Source organism: Medicago sativa, chromosome 4, assembly GCF_051527215.1.
Source record: "Medicago sativa cultivar Bolivia chromosome 4, Bolivia_mono, whole genome shotgun sequence".
Taxonomy (NCBI): Eukaryota; Viridiplantae; Streptophyta; class Magnoliopsida; order Fabales; family Fabaceae; genus Medicago; species Medicago sativa.
In genome coordinates, this window is record NC_140752.1 from 65,160,263 (window position 1) to 65,185,337 (window position 25,075).

The 25,075-nt window shown below is 37.2% G+C and overlaps 2 protein-coding genes across 2 annotated transcripts; both read right to left on the reverse strand.

The window, feature by feature from the left end:
• Positions 1-342: 342 nt before the first annotated feature.
• Positions 343-16,487, reverse strand: LOC146930780 (uncharacterized). The gene is made up of 4 exons (XM_085707599.1): positions 16,273-16,487; positions 14,519-16,165; positions 2,074-2,288; positions 343-347 (listed from the first exon to the last, which is right to left on the reverse strand). The coding sequence occupies exons 1-4, from the start codon at positions 16,485-16,487 to the stop codon at positions 343-345; spliced, it is 2,082 nt and encodes a 693-aa protein (XP_085563725.1).
• Positions 16,488-16,715: 228 nt separating this feature from the next.
• LOC146930781 (uncharacterized) lies at positions 16,716-19,245 on the reverse strand. Its single transcript, XM_085707601.1, has 3 exons — positions 18,355-19,245; positions 18,130-18,190; positions 16,716-17,752 (listed from the first exon to the last, which is right to left on the reverse strand). The coding sequence occupies exons 1-3, from the start codon at positions 19,243-19,245 to the stop codon at positions 16,716-16,718; spliced, it is 1,989 nt and encodes a 662-aa protein (XP_085563727.1).
• Between the last annotated feature and the right edge of the window lie 5,830 nt (positions 19,246-25,075).

A 25,075-nucleotide genomic window follows, 5' to 3' on the forward strand; every position in this document is an offset into this window, starting at 1 on the left:
TCAATTACATATATGATATATCCCAAAAAGAGAACTTCATTACTTTGTCAGTTACATATATCCCAAAAGGGAACATTATTAATGTCATACTATATCCCAAAAAGAAGATCCTTAGTGCTATACAATGAAATTACCTTCACATGGCAATCAACAACAACAACAACTTTCTGAAAACAACAAAAAGAGACAAAACAAACATTGCACAACAACATAAATATAAATATAAGTAATAAGAATGATAAAGAAATTGACAATTAGTCAATTACATGTATGATATATCTAAAAAAATGAACACCATTACTTTGTCAATTACATATATCCCAAAAGAGAATATTATTACTGTCATACTATATCCCAAAAAGAACATTGTTAGTGTTATACATCTATATCCAAAAAAGAACATCATTGTATAATATTCACTATTAAAAGTTAAGTGTTATTTTATTTAACACTAATATTCATTTATTTCCACTTTTCTTTTTTAAGGAAAAACATAAAGAAAAAATAATAGAAAAATCATGTATTTCGTGTGTATAGATTTTCCACCATGGTATCCTTCACATATATATGAAGTATTTGAAACATATTGGCAAATTGTTTTTTTAAAAATAAAATTAATTGTTGGATACTCTTCTGGTACTCATCGAGGTGTATCATATTGGATATCGATACATCATCAATTTTGAAATATTTGAGCTTCATAGAATGTAGTTATTTCGCTCAACATTGAACATTTTTAATTATAATTCATTATTGCTTATCAACCTTTTATTACTTTTCATTTCTTATCTAGCCTTTTATAATGCGCACACACACTTAATGAAACAAAAAGTAACACAATATAAACACTTAAGAATTTTAGCAATTTTTTGACCTTTGCATATAATAGATGTATAATTGTTTGAACACTTTATATCGTATAAAACTGCACGCAATGTTTACACCAATTACATAGTTTTTTTTTTCATAATTTTCATGCGTAAGAAGTTTTTCATTTAAATTAGAATAATCATTAGATATCACTAAAGTACATTTATGTAGCTTTAATTTGTCCATTTAGTTCATAGAATAAATCTTACATAAAAGTATTTCTTTTCATTATTGTTTACCAACCTTTCATTACTTTTTATTTCTTAGCTAGCCTTTCATAATATATATAAGTGAGAAAGACAATTTTGTATGAGAATGGTAGGAATAGTTTTCAACAATTGGATCAAAATAAAAGGTCAAGATTAAAAGGAGATATTGATTCGCACGTGCCTTTGTCTTCCCCAAGTCCAGAACTGAAAACTAGTTTCGTTTCATGAACCACCACTCCAAATCTCACCCACAAGGACCACAATAAACTATGCCACCCATGAACATCATTCTAACCTTCGATTTTATTTATTGTAGTCGAATTTGATTCTCATTTGCTACACCTCTTTCTCATAGAAATGGAGTGATTGTCTAGATTCCACCAATAATAATAATATAATGATAATGATAATAATAATAATAATATTAATAATAATAATAATAATAATAATAATAATAGTAATAATAGTAGTAGTAGTAGTAGTAATAATAATAATAATAATAATAATAATAATAATAATAATAATAATAATAATAATAATAATAATAATAATAATAATAATAATAATAATAATAATAGAGAGATTGTGCTCGTGAGCTTAGCTCAGTTGGTATGGACAATGCATAATATATGCAAGGTTCGGGGTTCGAATCCCGACCACCACCAATAATAATAATAATAATAGAGAGATTGTGTATAAAGAGAATACGAGAATTTGATCCGACTTCTTCGCTTTCGATTATATCCTTAAACATTATATCCTTAAACAAATTTGCCTATAAGAATGTTATATTTTTTTTGTTATTTTTTTTTACCAAAGCAAAATTAACTATCATTTATCAACCATTGTTCAATACAAGAAGGATAAGAATAAAAAATACGGTGACTAGCCCAAGAACAGGCCGACCTAGCTAAAGTATGAGCAACCATGTTCGCTTGTCTCCTAACAAACTTCACCTCGAAGTTGGAGTATAAAGATAACTGATAAATAATACTTGAAACAATAGCACAGAATTCTGAATCACCATGGACCGGAGACGATAAAGTCTGCACTAAAGAAGCGGAGTCGGACTCGAAAACAACCCGGTCCCATCTGTTCACATCAGCAAAGTGAATGGCATCGAGTAAAGCTGTTGCCTCCCCCTCCAAAACTGTCATATTTGCCCGCTGCCATTTCGTTTGAGCCCGAATAAATTGTCCACGGGAGTCTCTAACACAACACGCAAAAGATGTAAACTGGTTACGATCATGGAACGCGGCATCCACATTACACTTCAGCCACGTCTCGCGCGGTTTCTCCCAAACTAAACTATTACCTTGCACTATATTCTGTCTGTGTTGCACAACAGGTGGTGAGGGATGTTTATGAACCTCCTGCCATTGTTGACATGCATCTAGTGCTTGAAGGTGAGAAAAACACAAGAAGGGGGGGTTGAATTGTGTTTTGAAAAATTCTTCGTTTCTCTAAATAACTGAATACACTGATCAGAAGCTAAGTGAGACAGCTTCTGAAGTGATGATCAGAATCTAAATGCAGCGGAATAAAACAGAGAGAGAGAAGAAGAACGACACAAAGCAATTATACTGGTTCCTTCCACAATCCGGAAGTAGTCCAGTCCCCCTTGCACTTCCAAGGAGATTTCACTATGAGTAATATCTGATTACAAATGCTCAAGCACACAAGCAAGAGACTTCCAATGCTCAAGCACACAAGCAAGAGACTTCCTTTGCTCAAGAACACAATCAAGAGACTTCCTGCTCAAGCACAACTGCAAGAGACTTCCTAACTAAACAAAATTACACAGAAAATTGTTTAAGGTTGAACACTTGATATACAATCAGAGGTGCTCACAATACAAATCAGATACAGACTCAATGGACTTAAGAATTTCTAAGATATGACTTTGAGACACAGAAATTCTAAGTGAATGCAGAACAATTTCAGCAGAGGTTTGGTACTTGTGAGAATCTTGTGAGTCTTTCGTTCAGCGTTCTTGCATTACCAATTCTCTAGGTCTTCACTCCTTTATATAGAGGTGTGAAAGAGACGTTGTGAAATTGCCAGCACACCAAAGAGTCGTTGTTGAAGCTTGATCTTTCACCAATGATCTTTTGCCTGATTTGGTTGTTGTCCTATGAAGAACAAATTTGAAATCCATTCCTTATCCAAAGGAACATCTATGCAGGCGAGACCGTATTCTGGAGCTGTTTTCTTGTCTTGAAGTGCAGACACAAAACAGAGTAGTGGAGAACGTGGTTGTACAATTCGTACAAAGTACAATGTCAACGCTTTCGTCCAAATTGCAAACACACACCTTCAAACACCTTTGAAATGACCGTTGCAAGCTCCACTAATCCTTTGTTTGTGTTTTCGAATCCAATAGACAGCTTTTGCATTGATGATTCTTCAATTCTTGATTCTTTGCAAATCCAGTTGATATTCAGCTTCTGGTGAAATGGCTTCTGATGAGGCAGCTTCTGATGATGCAGCTTCTGATGATGCAGCTTCTGATGATGTGACTTCTGGACCTCTTGTCTTCAGGAGCACTATTCTTCAGGAGCGCTATTTCTTCAGGAGCAGCTTGACTTCAGGAGCGCTTTTTCTTCAGGAGCAAGTTGCCTTCAGGAGCTTCCAAGCTTCAAATTTTTGTTGTTTCCATAGCTCTTTATTTGCTCATTCAGAACCAATGATGATGTAACTTTATAATTATGGTCCTGTACACTTGAACAAATATTAGCTAATCCAATTTACAATTTTTAATACCTTGTTATCATCAAAACTCTTTAAGGTTTATTGTTAAACACATTTTGTTCCAACAATCTCCCCCTTTTTGATGATGACAAACAAAAGTATTTAAAATTGATCAATTGTTGTTAATCTAATTAACAAGTTGACTTTGGGGTTCTGAGGTTTGTAAGCTCAGAATCTGAGGTTTGTAAGCTCAAACTCCCCCTGAGTCTGATAGTCTTTAAGGTGAGGTTTGTAAGCTCCCCCTAAGTTCTATCCAGGTTAATTAAATTCATTTTGCGCGCAATAATTATTATCAGAGCTTAAAAGCAAAATTGAATCATTGAAAGAATTTACTTATAGATAAGAAGAATGGTTCAATTAACTTTACTTGAAATTTTGATACTCCTTCGTTCATTCATAGCTTATACCAATAAGGTAAAAAGATAGAAGTTTTTCAAAAATTTCAAATGCCATTAATGGGGCTCAGAGCCTTTAAATACTTGTCACATATACTCCCCCTTTTGTCATTATCAAAAAAAATAAAATAAATCTAAGCACAAAAGACAAAAAGATATGAGAAAAACTCAAACGTGAGAGAGTATACTAAGCAATGAACTAAATAAATCAGAGCAAAAAAACATGTATATTCAATTGTCAGAAGCAGCTAAACAGTCAGAATCAGTAAGCATTCAGAAGCAAAGAGAATTAAAACAGAATGGTTTCAGAAGCAAGGACTAGGAATTCAAAACAAACAACAAACAAAAAGAAAAACACAAGGGTGTGCAACTAAGTGTTGGTTTGATGTTGTTTCTTCATCTCCTCCATTTCTTCAATCTTCTTCTGCAACAGTTCTTCAAGCTGTTGTTGCCTCTGGAGAAGAGCCTGTTCCCTTTCCTTAGCTTCTTGCTGCTGCTGTGCCATCTGTTTCTTCAGAAGCTTACACAACCTTGCTTCTCTGGTCAAGTAATCCGTTTCTAAGAAGAAAGGCTGGTTTGCCAGGAGCAGTGTAGAACTTCTTACTCTGAGACTCTGATTCAGATGCTCCATTAACTTCCTGACAGAAGCTTCCTTGCTTCTGATGCACTTAGCCCTTAAGCTTTCAATTAGCTCAGTTGCCCGGTTCTGAAGTGATGCCCAGGAGTCTTCATATGCACTTGTGAGATCAATTGTCCTTCGTTGATCCACAAGATTAAGCAATTGACTAAGGATTGTCTGAAGCTCAGAATTGATATATCCAGATTCCAGGATGTTTGTGGGTGGATGTTCAAGGATTTCAAGATCAGAATCACTGATTTCTAAGTCTTGAATAGGGTTAGGAACTGGAATGGTAAGGTGTGTCTGTGTGTTAGAAGATGAGGGCTGGTCAGAATCAATGTGTGTGGTGGAGGTTGAGGCTTGAACATTGACTGGAGAGATGTCAACATTCATGGGAGTTGGTTCAGGAGAGTGTTCAGGTAAAGGTTGAAATTCAGTTTTAGATGGTGGTTGTTGTGGTGAAGTTGATGTTTGAGTGTTGAGTTGGGGGTCAATGATGGCTATTGGTGATTGTGGGGGTGTTGTGGGTTTTTGTGGTTCAGGTGTTTGTTGATGAGGGTTTTCTGAAACAACATTTTCAGAAGCAGCTGCTTCTGGAGTTGTTTCAGAGGCTTTTTCTGAGGTGGACTTGTCTATGGGTAACTCACCTGAGTAATGGAGAGCAAGATTGTCTAAGACAGAGGTGTCTTCTATTGGTTCAGGTACAGATGTTGAAGAAGGTGAAATGGGGATAGAGGTGACTGGAATCTGAATTACCTGATCTGCAGGGCCAGCTTCAGAAGTGATCTCTTGTGGATCAGCAGCTTGAGGAACTACTTCTGAAGTTCCCTCTTCTGGAGCATTTTCAAACATGAGCATCATATCGTCTTCCTCATTGTCTTCAGTGGGCTTACCAGCAATGGCTCTTACTTCAGCCAATTTATCTTTGTAGAACCTATCACAATCTTCCACTCCCAAGGCCTTGAGCTTTTCATCTCTTTGATGAGTGTATCGTGCTTTTAGATCCTTTTTGTCTGCAATAAGTTCAGAAGCACGTTCATCTGCCATCCTTTTCCTTATTGGAGTCATCTCAACCATAGGACTCACAAGTTGAAGGGGAGCCTTCTTCTTCTTCAGATTGGGATCAACCTCTTCTTTTTCCATTTCTTCAAGAGCTTCCTCCAGCTGCTCTTGAGTGATTACCAAGTCTGCCTTACCTTTTCTTCTCTTCTGAGGAATAGAAGCAGCACCAATCTTTTGCATCTTTCCTTTATCCTTGATAGAAACAGGTTTAGCTTCAGACTTAGCAGCTTTAGCAATAGCAGCTTCTGACTCAGTACTGGTTCTGGCCTTCTTTCCTTTAGTAGGAGCAGCATCAGATTCAGAACTAGTTCTGGCCCTTTTCCCTTTAGGTGCATCAGAAACAACAGCTTCTGACACAGCAACTGCTTTGGCCTTCTTGCCTTTTCCTTTAGCAAGAGCAGCTTCCTCCTGAGACCTCGCATCTTCCTCCAAGACGTACTCAGCTACTAATCTAGCTAAGTGTTCAGGATTACTTTCCTTAACTATGGAAGGAAAGTCTCTGATAATCTCAGATTCTTCTGTGGTCAACTCCAACCATTTCTCATCTTTAGGAGCTTCTTTGAAGAACTTCATAGAGTGTAAGCTCCTGCTACTGATAGTCCTTTCAGCAGTAGAGACTTCGAAACATCTATCAGAAGCACTCCTTGTCCTTTTTAAGAACTCCAGCACCCTTCCTTGATAAAAGATTTCAGACAGCAATCTTCCATAGGGTACTTGTTTTCTTCCTCTGATAGTGCTTTCATTTATGGCCCAGCAGAGATGATCCATTACATATCTTGGGAAGTTTATCTTTTCCAAAATAGCCATGAAGTAAATTGCTAGCTTCTGTTGATTGTTGGGTTGGTCAGATCCTCCTGCTCTTTGAAAGAAGCAATCATTACTGAACTTCACCAACATCCTGTTGTGAATCTCCATTTCAGAAGGCTTTGCATCCTTCTTCCCACCCAAAAGAGTGTTGTAGTAACCTTGTAGCAGGACATCTTCCTTCCTGACTATTTCTTGGAATCTTCCCTCTGCATGCCTTCTACAAGCTTTAGCTATAACTTCCTCAGTGATGGTTATAGGAATGCCCATCACTTCAGACCTTATTTCTAAGCTGTCAAATGATGTAGGATTCATATCCATGACCATTTTCCCTTTCTTTGACCCAGCTTGTTTGCTTGCAACTTTTGCAGGCTTTTCATTGTACACTTCAGCTTTTAACCAGAAGTCCTTGACCAAATTCACATATGTTGGCCCATTTAGCATTCTGAAATACTCAGACAGCTCCTGTGTTTCTATTAAACCTTCCATGTTTACTTCGTACTTCTTGAGTGAAGTAAAATCCACTGGTGACTCTATTTGGACTATCAAGGATTCCCATGGAATATCCATAGTCTTTTCTTTGTAGATGGACCCAGATTCTGATACGCTTTGCTTGTTTGAAGTGGATTCTGAAACTTTTGAGCTTGATGATGCCATTTGATGATTGACGAAGATTTGAAGAAGATGAAGATTTTAGGGTTCTAAGGTTGAGAGAATGCGCTTACTTCGCAAACGGTTTGAGAGCAAATGTGTTTGTTGTGAGTGAGTAGTGTGTGAATTGACAAAGTGTTAAAAGTAAAACGATTGCAATTCAAAAGAGACAAACAAACATAACATTAATGACAAAATTGGGGGCGCGTGAAAAGTACTTTCAAAGCTTTTAAATCATCATTGCCCTTTTAGTTATACACCAACACATACAGGCCACGTAAGAAGTTCACAGAGTAACTACCAGGTTAGTGGGCCAGAAGTTACTTTAAAAAGTAACTCCCAACGTTTCCACTTATTCAACTATTCAGAAGCAACAAATCCAGCTTCTGGACTTCAGATGCTGATGTCATCATCAGAAGCGAGTTTTCCTCAGAACCTCAATAAAGAGCTTCTGATGGACTACTGCTTCTGAACTAACTTCAGAACCTAAAATCCTATTCAGGAGCAAGCAAACATTTAATCAGACACGAAGTGCATGTTCAAATTTTTCTTTATAAAATCAAATCTTTCAACAGTTAAAGGCTTAGTAAATATATCAGCCCATTGATTTTCAGTATCAATGAATTGTATATCTAAAATTCCTTTTTGAACATAATCTCTGATAAAATGGTGTTTGATTTCAATGTGCTTAGCTCTTGAATGCAAAATTGGATTTTTAGACAAACAAATAGCAGCAGTATTATCACAATAAATGGGAATACTGTTAGCAGTTATCTGATAATCTTCCAACTGATGTTTCATCCAAAGTAGTTGTGTACAACAACTTGCAGCTGAAATGTATTCTGCTTCTGCTGTAGACATAGCAATAGTTGTTTGTCTTTTGCTAGCCCAGGATATAAGATTATCACCCAGAAATTGACAATTGCCACTGGTTGATTTTCTTTCAATCCTATCACCAGCATAATCAGCATCACAGAATCCAATTAGCTTATAATCTAAGGATTTCCTATAAAGGAGTCCAAGATTAGTTGTTCCCTTCAAATACCTGAAGATTCTCTTGACAGCAGTCATATGAGATTCTCTAGGATCTGATTGGAATCTTGCACACAAGCATACACTGAATAAAATATCTGGCCTAGATGCAGTGAGGTATAACAAAGAACCAATCATACCTCTATACAGCTTCTGATCTACTTTAGCTCCTTCATCTTCTTTGCTCAGGTTGCACGTAGGATGCATTGGAGTGTTCATCACTTTACAATCTTCAAGTTTGAACTTCTTCAGAAGCTCCTTTGTGTACTTTGATTGATGAACATAGACTCCATCTTTGCATTGATTGATTTGAATGCCAAGGAAGAACTTCAGCTCTCCCATCATGCTCATTTCAAATTCATCCTGCATTAACTCAGAAAATTCCTTGCAAAGAGATGCATTAGTAGAACCAAATATTATATCATCAACATATATTTGCACAACAAGAATATCTTTCCCAAGGGTCCTTCTGAAGAGTGTAGTGTCAACCTGTCCTCTCTTAAAATCATTTTTGATTAAGAAATTACTTAGTCTATCATACCAAGCTCTGGGAGCTTGTTTCAAGCCATATAGTGATTTCTTTAGTTTAAAAACATGGTCAGGATATTTAATATCCTCAAATCCAGGAGGTTGCTTAACATACACTTCTTCTTCTATGACACCATTGAGAAATGCACTCTTGACATCCATCTGATATAATATTATGCCGTGATTAACTGCATAGGAAAGAAGTAACCTGATTGCTTCCAATCTTGCAACTGGAGCAAACGTTTCAGTGTAATCAATGCCTTCTTGTTGACTATACCCTTGTGCAACAAGTCTGGCTTTGTTTCTTGTTACTTCACCTTGCTCATTCAGCTTGTTTCTGAATACCCATTTTGTTCCAATAATGTTCTTGTGCTGAGGTTTGGGTACCAGATCCCACACATCATTTCTTTGAAATTGATTCAACTCTTCTTGCATAGCTAGGATCCATCCATCATCTGAAAGTGCTTCATCAACTGTTGTAGGTTCAATCATTGAGATTAGTCCAATCATTGACTCTTCTTGTCTGAAATGTGATCTTGTTCTTCTTGGACTATCTTTGTTTCCAATGATTAGCTCCTCAGGATGTGAAGACCTGTGTTTGAATGTGTTTCTGGGAGGATCTTCTTGATGTGAGCCATCTTGTGCTTCATCAGAAGCAGTTTCATCTTGCGCTTCTGATGTGGGTTCAGCTTCTGGACTATCTTCAGACTCAGCTATCTGATCAGGTTCTGGAGTAGCTTCAGGAACCTGTATCTCTGCAAAACTTTCACCCTGCTTTGAAGTTTTATCTTCAAGCTCCTTGTCATCAAATTTAACGTGCATAGATTCTTCAACACAGAGTGTTTCTGAATTATACACTCTGTATGCCTTTGACCTTTCAGAGTAACCTAAAAAGATTCCTCTTTGGGCCTTGGCATCAAATTTCTTTAGGTAGAGCTTGTTGTTCAGAATGTAACAAGTACATCCAAATTGATGAAAGTAAGAGATACTGGGTTTTCTTCCTTTAAAGAGTTCATATGCCGTTTTCTCCAAAATAGGTCTAATATAGATCCTGTTTTGAACATAGCATGCTGTATTCACTGCTTCTGCCCAAAAATGTTTTGGTAAATTGTTTTCATGAATCATGGTTCTGGCCATTTCTTGTAAAGTTCTATTCTTTCTCTCTACAACTCCATTTTGTTGTGGTGTTCTAGGAGAAGAGAATTCATGGAAAATTCCATGTTTTTCACAAAAAGCTTCAAATGGCTCATTTTCAAATTCTCCACCATGATCACTTCTGACTTTCAAAATTTTTGATTCTTTTTCAGATTGAATTTGAGTGCAGAAGCTACTGAATACATCACACGCAACATCTTTACTCTTTATGAATTTCACCCAAGTCCATCTGCTGTAATCATCAACAATGACTAATCCATATCTACTTCCATATAAGGATGCAGTACTCACTGGTCCAAATAAATCAATATGGAGTAATTCTAAAGGTCTTGAGGTTGAGACAATGTCTTTGGTTTTAAAAGATGATTTCACAATTTTCCCTCTCTGACATGCACCACAAAGTGCATCTGAATGATAGTCAATGTCTGGTAGCCCTTTCACAAGTTGTAACTTACTAAGCTTAGAGATTAACCTCCAGTTAGCATGTCCCAACCTTCTGTGCCACATCCATTTCTTATCATTCACTGATAGTAGGCAGATCACCTTCTGATCAGCCAGTTCAGAAAAATTGATTTTATAGACATTGTCAACTCTCTTTCCCTTGAACACAATGGATTTGTCTTTCTTGTTGATTACTGTACAGTTGGGTTTTTCAAAAAGCACATCATAACCATTATCACAAAATTGACTTATGCTCAAAAGGTTATGTTCAAGACCATCTACCAACCATACATTATTAATTGAGGTAGAGGAATTACCAATAGTTCCTGTACCTATGATCCTGCCTGACTGGTTGCCTCCAAATTTCACATTTCCTCCCTCTTTCATTGTTAGGCTGAGGAACATGGACTTGTCTCCTGTCATGTGTCTTGAGCAACCGCTGTCTAGGTACCATGATCTTTGCTTTGGCACTGCTCTTAGACATACCTGCATTATTGACATTTTTAGATTTAGGTACCCATTGTTCTATGGGTCCTGGAAGGTTAGTACTTAAGGCTTTACTCTTCACTTCTTGTACCTTGTGCTGTGAGTTGGGTTGCTTCTGATTAGCCATCACCTTAGGTTTTGGTACTTCAGAAGCAGTAACTGTCTTCTTCTGAAACTTAGACTTCAGAACCCCAGATTTTGGTTTCACCAGACTCTGAGGAATAGGTTCTGATCTTTTCAGGATCCTAACCTTTGAAGTTTTGGAATCAGATTTGATCATAGCCTTTGACTTAGAGTTCTTTGGCTTTGAAGTAATCTTAGCCTTAGAACTAGAAGCTTCAGGTTCTGATTGAACAACAGTTTCCAACTCAGCCCCTTCTGGTACAAAGAATGTTTTCAGACCTTCCTTGATGCATTCACAACAAGACTTTAGATTGGTTTTCTCCAGTTTCACTTCTGGAAAGCCAATTCCTCTGCCATTGTTCTTGTAAATGCTATAAATCATAGAAGCCACTCTGCTTCTGTCAATGCCAGATATAATGAAGTCTTCAAGAGCAATTTCATGATTACTTAAAGGTTTTTCATTACACTTTTCTTGTAGCTTCTGACATAAGAACCTGAGCTGATCTTCATATGTTTTACACATGAAGTCAAAGCCCCTAAGTCCCTGTTCAGAAGCTTTCAGATCCAATAGAGTTGATTTTTGCTGTTGTACCAAATCAGCATATTTTTCTTTTAAATCCTTCAACTCATTGGTTCTTACTTCAAAATGTGTAAGAAGTTCTTTAAGTGACTCAACAAGTTCATCTCTGGGAATTTTGGAATATACCTCATTTTCATCTTCTGAGTCTGAATCTGATCCAGCTTCTGAAGTTGCTGTTGCTACCAACCCAACAGCTACCTTTGCATCTTCATCAGCTTCCTCTTTATCAGATCCAGATTCACTACCCAAATCATCCCAGGTTGCCATTAAACTCTGCTTAATCTGCTTCTTGAGTTTGCTTGGTTTGAAGGTAGACCTCTTTGACTTGTCCTTTGACTTTTCTCTTTGAAGATCAGGGCATTCAGCAATGAAGTGACCTGGCTTCTTACAGTTGAAGCATCCCTTCTGATCTTCTTTCCTTGAGCTTCTGGAGTTACCCCTTCTGGAGAGAAACTTTCTGTTCTTCTTGGCCAGATATTGAAGTCTGTTTGAGAGCATGGCCATTTCAGCAGCATCTGGTTCAGAGTCTGAACTTGACTGTTCTTCCTCTTCAGATTCAACCACTTTGAGAGCTTTTGATGACTTGCCTTTGGATGGAAGAGCTATTGATTTACTCTTCTTAGTAGACTCATGTTCATTAAGACTTAACTCATGAACTTTGAGAGAACTAACAAGATCTTCGACACTTAAAGTGTTTAAATCTTTAGCTTCCTCAATGGCAGTCACTTTTGGTCTCCATCTGGCAGGTAAGCTTCTGAGTATCTTGCTTACATGATCAGAAGCAACATAGCTCTTCTTTAGAATCTGTAGACCAGAAACTAAGGTTTGAAACCTTGAGTACATCTCCTCAATAGTTTCATCATCCTTCATTTTGAATAACTCATACTGATGTACAAGCAGGAGAGCCTTTGCTTCTTTGACCTTCTTGCTCCCTTCATAATTTGAACAGAGAGAAGCAAACATAGCTTTAGCAGTGGATTTGTCACTCATCTTCATGTATTCTGCTTTGGGTATGGCAGTGACAAGAGCTCCTCTGATAATATGATGCTTTTTGTAAAGTTTCCTCAGTTCTGGAGTATGTTTCTTTCTATCCACAGCAGCTCCTTCTTCATCAAGGACTAAACCACCAACGCCGTCTTCCAGAATATCCCACAATTCTTCATCTAGGCTCATGATGTAACTGTAAAAATTGGTCTTCCACCAAGAGAACTCTTCAGCATCTCCATTGAACTTTGGAACTTTTCCAACACTGGTTTTCTTACTATCACTATAATCATGTGAGACATTTTTATAGCTAGTATCACCATCAGGAGGAGGAGTAGTCATGTTTTTCTCAGATCTTTGACTGTTGCACGGTTAAGTGATACACAACAGACCAAGGCTCTAGATACCAATTGAAGGTGAGAAAAAACACAAGAAGGGGGGGTTGAATTGTGTTTTGAAAAATTCTTCGTTTCTCTAAATAACTGAATACACTGATCAGAAGCTAAGTGAGACAGCTTCTGAAGTGATGATCAGAATCTAAATGCAGCGGAATAAAACAGAGAGAGAGAAGAAGAACGACACAAAGCAATTATACTGGTTCCTTCCACAATCCGGAAGTAGTCCAGTCCCCCTTGCACTTCCAAGGAGATTTCACTATGAGTAATATCTGATTACAAATGCTCAAGCACACAAGCAAGAGACTTCCAATGCTCAAGCACACAAGCAAGAGACTTCCTTTGCTCAAGAACACAATCAAGAGACTTCCTGCTCAAGCACAACTGCAAGAGACTTCCTAACTAAACAAAATTACACAGAAAATTGTTTAAGGTTGAACACTTGATATACAATCAGAGGTGCTCACAATACAAATCAGATACAGACTCAATGGACTTAAGAATTTCTAAGATATGACTTTGAGACACAGAAATTCTAAGTGAATGCAGAACAATTTCAGCAGAGGTTTGGTACTTGTGAGAATCTTGTGAGTCTTTCGTTCAGCGTTCTTGCATTACCAATTCTCTAGGTCTTCACTCCTTTATATAGAGGTGTGAAAGAGACGTTGTGAAATTGCCAGCACACCAAAGAGTCGTTGTTGAAGCTTGATCTTTCACCAATGATCTTTTGCCTGATTTGGTTGTTGTCCTATGAAGAACAAATTTGAAATCCATTCCTTATCCAAAGGAACATCTATGCAGGCGAGACCGTATTCTGGAGCTGTTTTCTTGTCTTGAAGTGCAGACACAAAACAGAGTAGTGGAGAACGTGGTTGTACAATTCGTACAAAGTACAATGTCAACGCTTTCGTCCAAATTGCAAACACACACCTTCAAACACCTTTGAAATGACCGTTGCAAGCTCCACTAATCCTTTGTTTGTGTTTTCGAATCCAATAGACAGCTTTTGCATTGATGATTCTTCAATTCTTGATTCTTTGCAAATCCAGTTGATATTCAGCTTCTGGTGAAATGGCTTCTGATGAGGCAGCTTCTGATGATGCAGCTTCTGATGATGCAGCTTCTGATGATGTGACTTCTGGACCTCTTGTCTTCAGGAGCACTATTCTTCAGGAGCGCTATTTCTTCAGGAGCAGCTTGACTTCAGGAGCGCTTTTTCTTCAGGAGCAAGTTGCCTTCAGGAGCTTCCAAGCTTCAAATTTTTGTTGTTTCCATAGCTCTTTATTTGCTCATTCAGAACCAATGATGATGTAACTTTATAATTATGGTCCTGTACACTTGAACAAATATTAGCTAATCCAATTTACAATTTTTAATACCTTGTTATCATCAAAACTCTTTAAGGTTTATTGTTAAACACATTTTGTTCCAACAGTGCTGTCCTTCCGATGCTTGTTGAAGTATGATGAACGTTATTCCAAATAACATCATTACGTGCAGCCCAAATTTGCCAAAGAAGTAAAGTCACCCGACCAGCAATATCTCGGCTTTCTGAACGGCAAATATCAAAAACAAAATCTGCTAAACTACTCAAAGTTCCAACTCGCGATTGCAGCACAGTCGAAAGCCCTGCCCAATACCAACTCTCACGCGCCACTGTACAACACAAAAAAGCATGCCAATCATCCTTAACAGCCGTATCGCACCAGGGACATATCACCTCGCATTGTACATGTCGTGATTGTAATTGGAGACGCGTCGGAACACATCCCCTGCAAATCCTCCATAACAAATTACGTGCTTTATGAGGGGAATTCACATTCCAAATTCCATGCCACTCTCCTTCAACATGGAACCGATCGGTATGTAACAACTCCATCATTGCCAGCTTATAACCAGTCCTAACAGTATATCTTCCATTATGTTCCATCATCCACGTTATTCTATCACTATGAATCTCCACAAACAAAGGTGTGTTGAGAATAGCTTGCAACATATCATTTGAAAACAAAGATTCAATTTTATCAATATCCCAAACTCGTTCCTCGTCGGCTATCAAATCAGACACATACAAACTATGGACACCTTGACTTTGTGGGGATTGAATCCAACTACCATGGACACCTCGAACCCACGGATTATTCATCACGCTGACATGTTGTCCATGTCCAATTGTCCACCTACTACCATATAAAAGTAACTGATGCGAATTCCAAATACTCCGCCAAGCAAAGCTTGGGTTATTACCGAGTTTAGCACCCAAAAAAGACGATTGGGGAAAGTACCTCGATTTAAAAACTCTAGCAACTAGAGATTCTAGTTTAGATAGAAAGCTCCATCCTTGCTTAGCTACCATAGCGAGATTAAAAGCTTTGAAATTCTGAAACCCCATTGCCCCAAACTCTTTGGGGCAAGCCACGCGGTCCCAAGCCATCCATTTAATCCCTCTATTGTTACTTCTACCTCCCCACCAAAAAGCATTGATTATCTTCTCAATATCATCTATAACTGAATTAGGCAGAAGGTAAATAATCATTATGTATGAGGGAATAGATTGTAACACAGATTTGATCATAACTTCCTTTCCTGCCTTCGATAATGCTCGTCCCCTCCATGCATTTATTCGTCTCCAGATAATATCCTTGATAAAAGAAAAAACGGACCTCTTATCTCTACCAATCATCGAAGGTAATCCCAGATACTTTCCGGTACCCATCACATGTCGGACGCCAATAATGCGTGAAAAATCCTCCTGCGCAGCCCCACTCATATTGCGACTGAAAAAAACCTCAGACTTAGATAAATTAATTTCTTGGCGAGATGCTCCCTCATAAGTTTTAAGAATGCTAAGTAATTGTTGTGCTTCCACCACATTGGCCCTACAAAACAAGAAATAATCATCTGCAAACAACAGATATGACACTACTGGTGCGCCGCGACACACTTGTACCCCATGAATATCACCTCTATTAACTACCTTATGTATAATGGTCGAGAGGCCCTCAGCCACCAAAATGAACAAATATGGTGATAACGGGTCACCTTGGCGCAATCCTTGGTCGGGTACAATAGGCCCCACCCTGTCAAAGTTCATAAGCACCGAATAAGTAACAGAACTAACACACATCATCATCCACTGGATCCATTTCTCACGGAACCCCATTCACATAAGCACACAACGAAGAACCCCCAATCAACTCTATCATAAGCCTTGCTAATATCAATCTTGAGAGCCAATTCCCATCTCCAACCCTTTGTCTTCCTCTTCATTGAGAGAATTATTTCGGTAGCTATTAACGCATTGTCCAGTATGGAGCGGCCCTCAACAAATGCTGACTGCACCTCTGACACACATTTATCCAAACAACGTTTCAGACGATTAGCCAGCAACTTCGACACCATTTTATACAAAACATTACAAAGAGATATAGGCCTAAGATCCTTCATATTATCCGGGTCTTCACACTTTAGGATCAAACAAATATTTGTTTCTGTAAGGTTTGAGGGAAAGAAACCGCGATCCAACCAAGAAACCACGGCCTGGAAAATATCATCACCGCACACATGCCAAAATCTCTGATAAAATGTCGGGTTAAAACCATATGGACCTGGGGACTTGTCTGGTTGCATCTAAGAAATGGCTTGACGCAATTCTTCCTTTGTAATAGGTGATGTAAGCATTATATTGTCTTCCATCGAAACATATTGGCTTATCAAATCCAGCACCGGTTCATGGACTTCTGCATTCGCAGAAAATAATTGCTCGAAATACCCTTGTGCCACGTTACACATATCCTCTTGTGATGTAGCCGTCCTCCCATCATCTGTGCGGAGCTTACTAACCTTCTTCACTTTGCCGCGAGCTATTGCTGAGGTATGAAAGAACTTAGTATTCATATCCCCTTCCTTCAACCAGTGCATTTTCGCTCGTTGCATCCAAAAGGCCTCCTCCTGTACAAGAAGTCGAGCATGCTTCTCACGAGTTGCGACGTATTGCGTACACATCATACCATTCGGCGGAGCACGAAGATCCTCTAAAATACAAACACATTGGTTAATTTCTTCCTTAAACCGAACTCTCTTCCTCCTAGCCCAACTTTGCAACTTCGTAGAACAATTCACAACTCTGTCACTGAGCTCCAACCCCATAGTACCACCCCAGCCATCCACCACCACTTCCTCAATATCGTCCTCTAAAAGCCAACTATTTTCAAATTTAAAAGAATAATTATACCTCTGTCGGGCCGTAGGGACAATATCAAGCAAAATTGGAGTGTGATCTGAGTGAGAAGTAAGCAGGTTTATAAGTTTAACTTCAGGAATACGTTGCAGCCATTCGGAGTTTCCCATAGCCATATCCAATCTTTCTTCCAACACTCGATTGGTACCTGGACTCTTGATCCACGTAAATGGGTGACCATGCAATTTAATATCGGACAAGGCACAATCATCAACCGCTTCACGAAAACCCATACACAACCAATTAGGATGAGGATGAATACCAACTTTGTCTTGTTGAGACAACAGGTCATTAAAGTCCCCAATGATACACCACGGAAGAGATGACATATCACACAACTCCCGAAGTAAATCCCAAGCAGCACGACGACGAGCACGTTCAGGAAAGCCATAATAACAAGTTAATCTCCAATCACCAGCTTCTCTATCTTCCACAGTCAGATTAATGAAGTTACGAGAGTAATTTAACACACGACAATTAGAAACATCTTTCTAAAACACTGCCAGCCCACCACTCCTGCCTTCCACATCAACTGATAAGCATGAATCGTATCCCAACATGACACAGATATTTTCCATGCTACGTGTATTAGCCAATTTTTCAGATAGGAATAGAATGTCTGGTTTGTGTCCCCGGGCCAGGTTTCGAAGATTTGGAACTGCACTCGGGCTGCCCAATCCCCGACAGTTCCAACTCAAAATAATCATTGATCCCGGCAGTCCTGGCTGCCAGGACGTGCAGATAAAAAATGCTGGTTTGTCTGATTTGTGGAATCTTTGACATGTTGTTTGTCCTCTCGCATACGCTTTCTTTGAAACTGATATTCCATGTCTGCATTATGTTCCTTCTCAAAAGTACTTTGCACCTGATTTTGGTTATCAATAGTCGAGGAAATAGCTAAACATGATGTTTCCGACCTTATATCTTTAGTAAAAGTCAGTAAAGGAGCATTTGCATGCATTAACTTCTTTACACCATCGCTGGCCCCACCTAACACAAGCGTAGAACCAGTCTCATTACCCCCAATACCTGACATGTGGTTACCCACTCCTCAGAAGTCGCAGATGCATGCGGCCTATTAGACTCAGACTGTCCATCTATGTCGGTTCTCCGCCCTCCCTCCTTTTCCACATCAGCCTTAAAACCCTCATCTTCCCGCAACCATTGTGATGACGTCCTACCCCCCGGCCTCCACGGAACTGCCCTAATAGTGTTTGACCACCGTTTTGGAATCATAACATCTGGCTGAGAGAACCTAACCTCACACTTGTTCTCATTATGCCCTAGCACCCCACACACAAAACATGAGGTTCCTAATTTCTCATACTTAAAATTCACCACACACCATTCTCCCTCATTCGCTTTGATCTTATTCCCTATCTTCAATGGTTGTCTAATATCAAACCGCACTTTCAGCCTCATATACTCACGCCAAAAGCTAGAATTGTTATTTCCATCATACTCTAAAAACTCTCCAATATAGTTCCCTAACCCCATTCCGACTTTCTCTTTCATCATACCAGTTGGCAAATTGTAAACCCTAACCCAAAGATTCATATGGTTTAATTGTATATCCTTCAACGACACCCCTATTTGCAACTTTTCCAAAACCAAAGAATGACTGTCATATGTCCACGGACCGCATTTCAGTACCTCCTCCATATCCAATTTGTGAAAGGATTGGAACAAAAATAACCCTGATTGCGCTTCCTTCACCGCAACCCCCTTCACGGGTCGCCACACCTCAGACATCGGTATCTTCATCTGATTAAGTCGGACAGGACGGTTAACAAGAAAACGGCCTATCAAACATAGGCGAGGATCATGTTCAGGATTCTCGTCCTCCTCAATGTCAAAACTCAATCCTTCATCATCACTGAGTGATAAGTCTTCCAAACTCACATCTGTTATCGTACCCATGCTAAAAAGAAAAAAAGAATACCACGGTCTCTTACAAGAAGAGAAACACAAAAGCTCTCACAATGGAGAGAAAATCTTTAGTAATCAGGAGCCCTAGCCAAAGATTCAGAAGAACAAATTGTTACGATCACAAAACACCACCCGCAGTATAGCAACTTGCAGTTATCGCAAATCGTTATATGTTTATTGTTTTCTCACACACAGATCGCAAATCACAATCACAGTTAGCCGAACCAAAGATCCCAAATTGCAAATAGCAGTTAGCATATCGCAACACAGATGCCACCCATGGGAGCAAATCGCTGATAATATAACAACTCGCCACAACCCTTATTTCAAACAGAGATGGTATCGCAGAGATGGAATTGATTTGCAGAAAGATGATTGAATCACAGAAGTACACAAGGATTCATAGAAGTGGTAGAAGATAAATCGAATAAGTGATAAGAATCAAAAAACGCAGAAGTGGTTTTAGCTTTAGAAACTACCAATCGCAAAAGTTTTCAATCGCATAGAGGGTCAACAGCGATTCTCTCTGTTTTCAATCGCAGAGAGGGTCAACAGCGATTCTCTCTGTTTTCAATCGCATAGAGGGTAAAAGCAATCGCATAAAAGTTTTCAATCGCAGAAGTTTTCAATCGTTAGAGGTTATATGGTGATTCGTTATCGAATAGAGGGTAAAAGCAATCGTTGTTATTTAAAAAGATAAAAATTTATATTATATTTTCTATATTGTTGGTGACATTGAAAGATTAATATAGTTTGTTAAAATATGAAAAGGCAAAATATTTATATCTGTAATTTTAATTAAAATGAAAATAATTTTAATTAAAATCTAAATTTCATAAATCTACTTTCCGTTATTTATAAGTATTAATAATTTTCTTCTCAACACTATTAAAACATTGTTATTTAATAGCATTTTTGAAGCGCTATTATAGGGTTTCAACCTATAGTACCCGGGTTTTCTAAGCGCTTGAAAAACACAATTAAAAGTGAAAATGAATGCTATTAAAACCCAAATTTGTAGTAGCACATTGATAAGTTCTATTATAGCAATTGATATATTTATTATATGTTAGTAATTAATTGAAGACATCCAAGCGGAAAATTAGTTGGATTTATGGATTCACATATTTTTTTTGTAGACAGACGTGATGGCAAAGCCATCATAAACTCTCACACACAAAGTGGAGGTACTGGGGTTCGAACCTCGGTCATGAAGTCCGGCCTTTCAATTTCGACATTTTTACCAATTGAGTTAGGACTTATGAGACATTTATGGATTCACATTAGTCAATTAAATAAATATAAGAAAAATTATTATTAGTTATTAAAATATCAAAGAGCTTATTTTATATGTGTGTCTATCTATCTATCAATATACACACACACATGAATAAGAAAATTAATTTCTCCCTTTCAAAATTGCTCATTCCCTAGGCTCAGCGGGAGTTAACTTATGCTCGGCATTATTCAGCGGTAGTTAACTCATGTAGATATTTTTTAGATCGGTTGAACCAACTTAAAAAGTGATTGAAACGATCTAAAAAGTATCATTGTAAGTTAACTACCGTTGAAAAATGCCGAGCGTGAGTTAACTCCCGCTGGGTCTAGGAAATGAGCAATTTTGAAAAGGAGAAAATTAATTTTCTTATTCATGTGTGTGTATAAATAGATAGACAGACAGATAGACAGACAGATAGACAAACACACATATAAAATAAGTTTCTTTTTATAATCTCTAAAACCCATTATTATTATTTTAAAAAGGAACTAACAATATCACTTTTTCTCGCTATTAAGTACAGGACATATAATAGCAGTTTTAGTCAAAATTCGCTACCAAATCCTCGCGCGAAAGAAGTATACCATAACTCTTTTCCTATTAAAGAAAAACTTTTTTATAGTTTTTCAAAAGCGCTACTATAGGTGTGGTATCTATAATGGCAAGGCTTTAATCACTAAAAAAGCGTATTAAAAGCAAAAAAAAAACAATTAAAAGTCAAAAAGCGCTATTGTAGAAGGAATAATTGATAAAAATAGATTCTGCTCTCAATATATTTTTAATTAGCTAGTCCCTTCCGTTACATAATATTTTGTTTAATAAAACAAAAAAAAATTAAAAAGAGTTTTAAAATTGATTTTGTAAATAAGTTAAATTCCAACATCGATATTCTCAACCAAAATCTCTAAACAGTCAAGTGACGGAAGAGACTAACTTATGTCAATATGAGTAACAATATTTACAAACATGAAACTTTTAAAACATAACGGACCAGCTTTAAATTTTTAAAACATAAGGGATCAACATGAAATCTAATATAAACTTAAGGGAACAAACATGCAATTAAACCTTTTAATTTTCTTTTCGTTTTATATTTTTCCAAGAAAATTAGAAAACATGCGAGTTACTTCAATTTGGATCAGATGATCTATGGTGCTAATTATCTAGGCACATAATCAAAGGGTGTGCATCTATGAGTTAGACCATAAGATTAAAGGACGAGCATTTAAGAATTGATCATTCTCTTTGACCAAAGGATATGACTAGAGAGTCTATACAGATGCATATTGCAGTCTTGAAATTCCACATAATCAAATGGAGGGTATGACTTGTACATGTTGACATTTTCATAAACTTTGTTCTTGAATCTTGGCTTGTGGTGGATTAGATGAACTAGAGGGTATGACTTGAGAATCTCCAAAGGCACGACTTCTTTTTAGTTTGATGTGTTTCATTTGAAAGCCACGGTCTTCATGATTAGCCACTTTGTTCTCCATTTCATCATTGAGTCAATCAGAGTGTTTACTCATAGATCTTATTCTGCACACTTTAACAAATAATTAGTAGAAAAATTATTCTCTTGCTTTGTTATTATCAAAATATCAATTAATAGGTATTGTTTTTGGACGAATTTAATTATTGCATAATTGTGTCGAAAAATATCACATATATTCTCTCAATAGTTTTAATACTAAATGCATCTACTGGTTCCAACTCAAGACCTTATTAAATTATAAGAGACAATATCACTCATTCAAGTGATCTTGAAATTTTTCCATTAGCTCATTTAGAAAAGTTTATATTAATAAAAATGGCAATTTAATTTAATTTTTTTTTCTTTTGGATTGTGGGATCATGGCTGACAAAGACATCAACAAAAGTCTAAAGAGCTTTTCGCTTTAAAGTACATAAATGTTCCAAACTTTGATATGGGTGGAGGAATATAATTACTCCTACGAGTACATCCCTTTGCCTGCCTCCCCTTACTTGAGCTAAGGTAGAAGGTTATGTTTTCCCCAAGCAAATGATGACCAGCAGGAAAGCATGTGGTGAAATTTCAAAGGTAAAGTAGAGTTATATTTCAAAATTTGATGGGGTTATTATGTCTACAGCATATATATAGACTCAAAAGTTTGGCCGCCCATGAGAGAAAAAACGAGAGCGAAGCAGACTTGCCCATTGGGAATCCTCCGACAACAATTTCCAATTGAGTTGAAGAATTAAAACTTCATTGATAATCTAGATGGCTTCAAATCCAAACATGCATCCTTCCAGTGAAGACAATGCAATAAATAATATTTGTTATATTATTGGTGTCAATATAAAAAGATAAATATGGTTTGTTGAGTTTGTTACATTTGAAAGTCACAAATATTTGTACTTATAATTTTTTATCTATTTCAAAAATATTATATAAAATATTGTTTGTAATTTACATGCAAATTTCAATAAAATTTCGTTGATAATATACATGTGTTAGAGCAATTAAAAAAAGAAAAAAGACGGGCATGTGAGTTAAATTGCAGGTCGACCATCCATTGAAGAGCATGAAATATGCCCAAAGGATTCTCCCACTTCGACAAGATATACTAGATCAAACTTCAGCGTCTTCGCCAAGAAAAAAGTTCATGCAACATCGCGCAAGCATATGCCAATCCCTATCCAACTTAATTGATTTGAGAAGGCTGCGCCAATATTGTACTCATTGTTATCAAAAACGCGACTTAAGTCCCAAAATCCTGGTTTTTGCGACTTTGCGTAGCTTCAACGACTCAAATCCATAGCAAAGTCCCAAAAACAGGCAAAATCCTATCAAAGTCGCACAAAATCGTGAAATCCATTCAAAATCGCAGGATTTTGATGGATTTTGAAGGATTTTGTTCATTTTTTTGATAAGGGTCAATTTTTGACCCGGTTCGTAAATTGATCTGATTTGAATCCATGACCCGTTCTATAAATACCCAAAAGGCAAAATTTTTTCAGTCTTTCACTTCCCCCCGACATTTATGTATATGTATTTTGTGGACTTTGAACTTTAGTCATTTATGACTATATGCAATATATAACATATATTTAACATTATTTTTGTTTTGGTAGAATCGTCGATTTTGATTGCGATTTTATGAGTCCCGACTTTGCTATTCTATATCGATTCTACAAAAGTCCTTGAGTAAAATCCTTCGATTTTGATTGCGATTTTACGAGTCCCGATTTTGCTACTCCCTCTCGACTTGAAGTAAAGTCCCGATTTTGATAACCTTGATTGTACTTGTACCTACCTTGACTCGGTGGCTTCCACTACTATACAGCAGGAACCGCAACTTGAACACGTTGTCGCAACACAACCTGTTGTCCCATTCCAATATCATGTTGTGCTAAGCCTGCATGTTGCATCATTTGTGGTTGTGGAGCATTTGCATCCTGCCACTCATCAATTAATATGTGAGTCCTCTCTACAACCGTTGTTTTAAGCAAGTTTACGTCGTCCCAAACTTTGAGATTTATGTGCTTTCACAGGCTCCAAAATATCGCAGCTAATCTTTGTTTATGGACAATTGATAGAGTTTGTAAAAGAGAAAAAATGGTGGTAAGTCTGTGTATTGCAACATGTTTCACATCGTACCAAAGCCTTGCCATGTTCCAAACTTGTATCGCAAATGGACATTTGAATAATATATGTTGCAGATCCTTTTGATTAGAATTGTAGCTCACGCAACTCGTAGGAAAACACCTTTATCTTGCACCCTAGTTGGTAAGTGATGGATGAAATTGGCAAGTGCACCAAATCGTAGCAAGTAATAACCTAGTAAGCTAATCGTTCTCAACAAGGATTGTTGTTTAACTTAGCAATTAGTAAAACATATTTCAGAGAGTGAAAATAAAAGAGATTTTAATAAAGTTGTATGGTTTAGTTGCCCTGCCCAATGCAAATATTAAATTTGTGATTCAGATTATTAATGGTGATTAGGAAATCCTTGAATCACCTTATGTCTTTGTGGAATTAACTTAGAAAACAATCAGTTATGCGGTGTCTACTCGTGATTTACTGAAACTAATGTCCAAAAACTCCATTAAAACATCTTATGACAACGTAACATATATTTTGAGTTAACCTAGTTATACTATGACATTCCATAAAAAAAGCGTAGGGAACTTTCGATTTTAAAATTTAATTTCATTAACATAATTGTGAAATAAGTAATTAGAACAACCATGAACGGATAAAGAATTTTGGGTTTTCAATCCTTCTTTTCGTCTATGGATCAATTTTCAAGATTACAGATGCGGATTTTCAATTGAAAAAGCATTAGGAACAGACAAGAACTAATTTAAATTGGACACGAGAAAAGCATAACTAAATGAAAACTTTATTAATTGAATCCAACAAATAAGAAGGGGTTCATCTTAGAACCCTAATCAAGAGGTTTAGTTGGCTCATGGCAACAAACATCATAACAAAACAATAGAAAAACATACCCTAGAGGCAATAGGAGAATGGAGATCCTAACTTGGAACACTGTGTTTTATCTTGGTTTTCGGGTG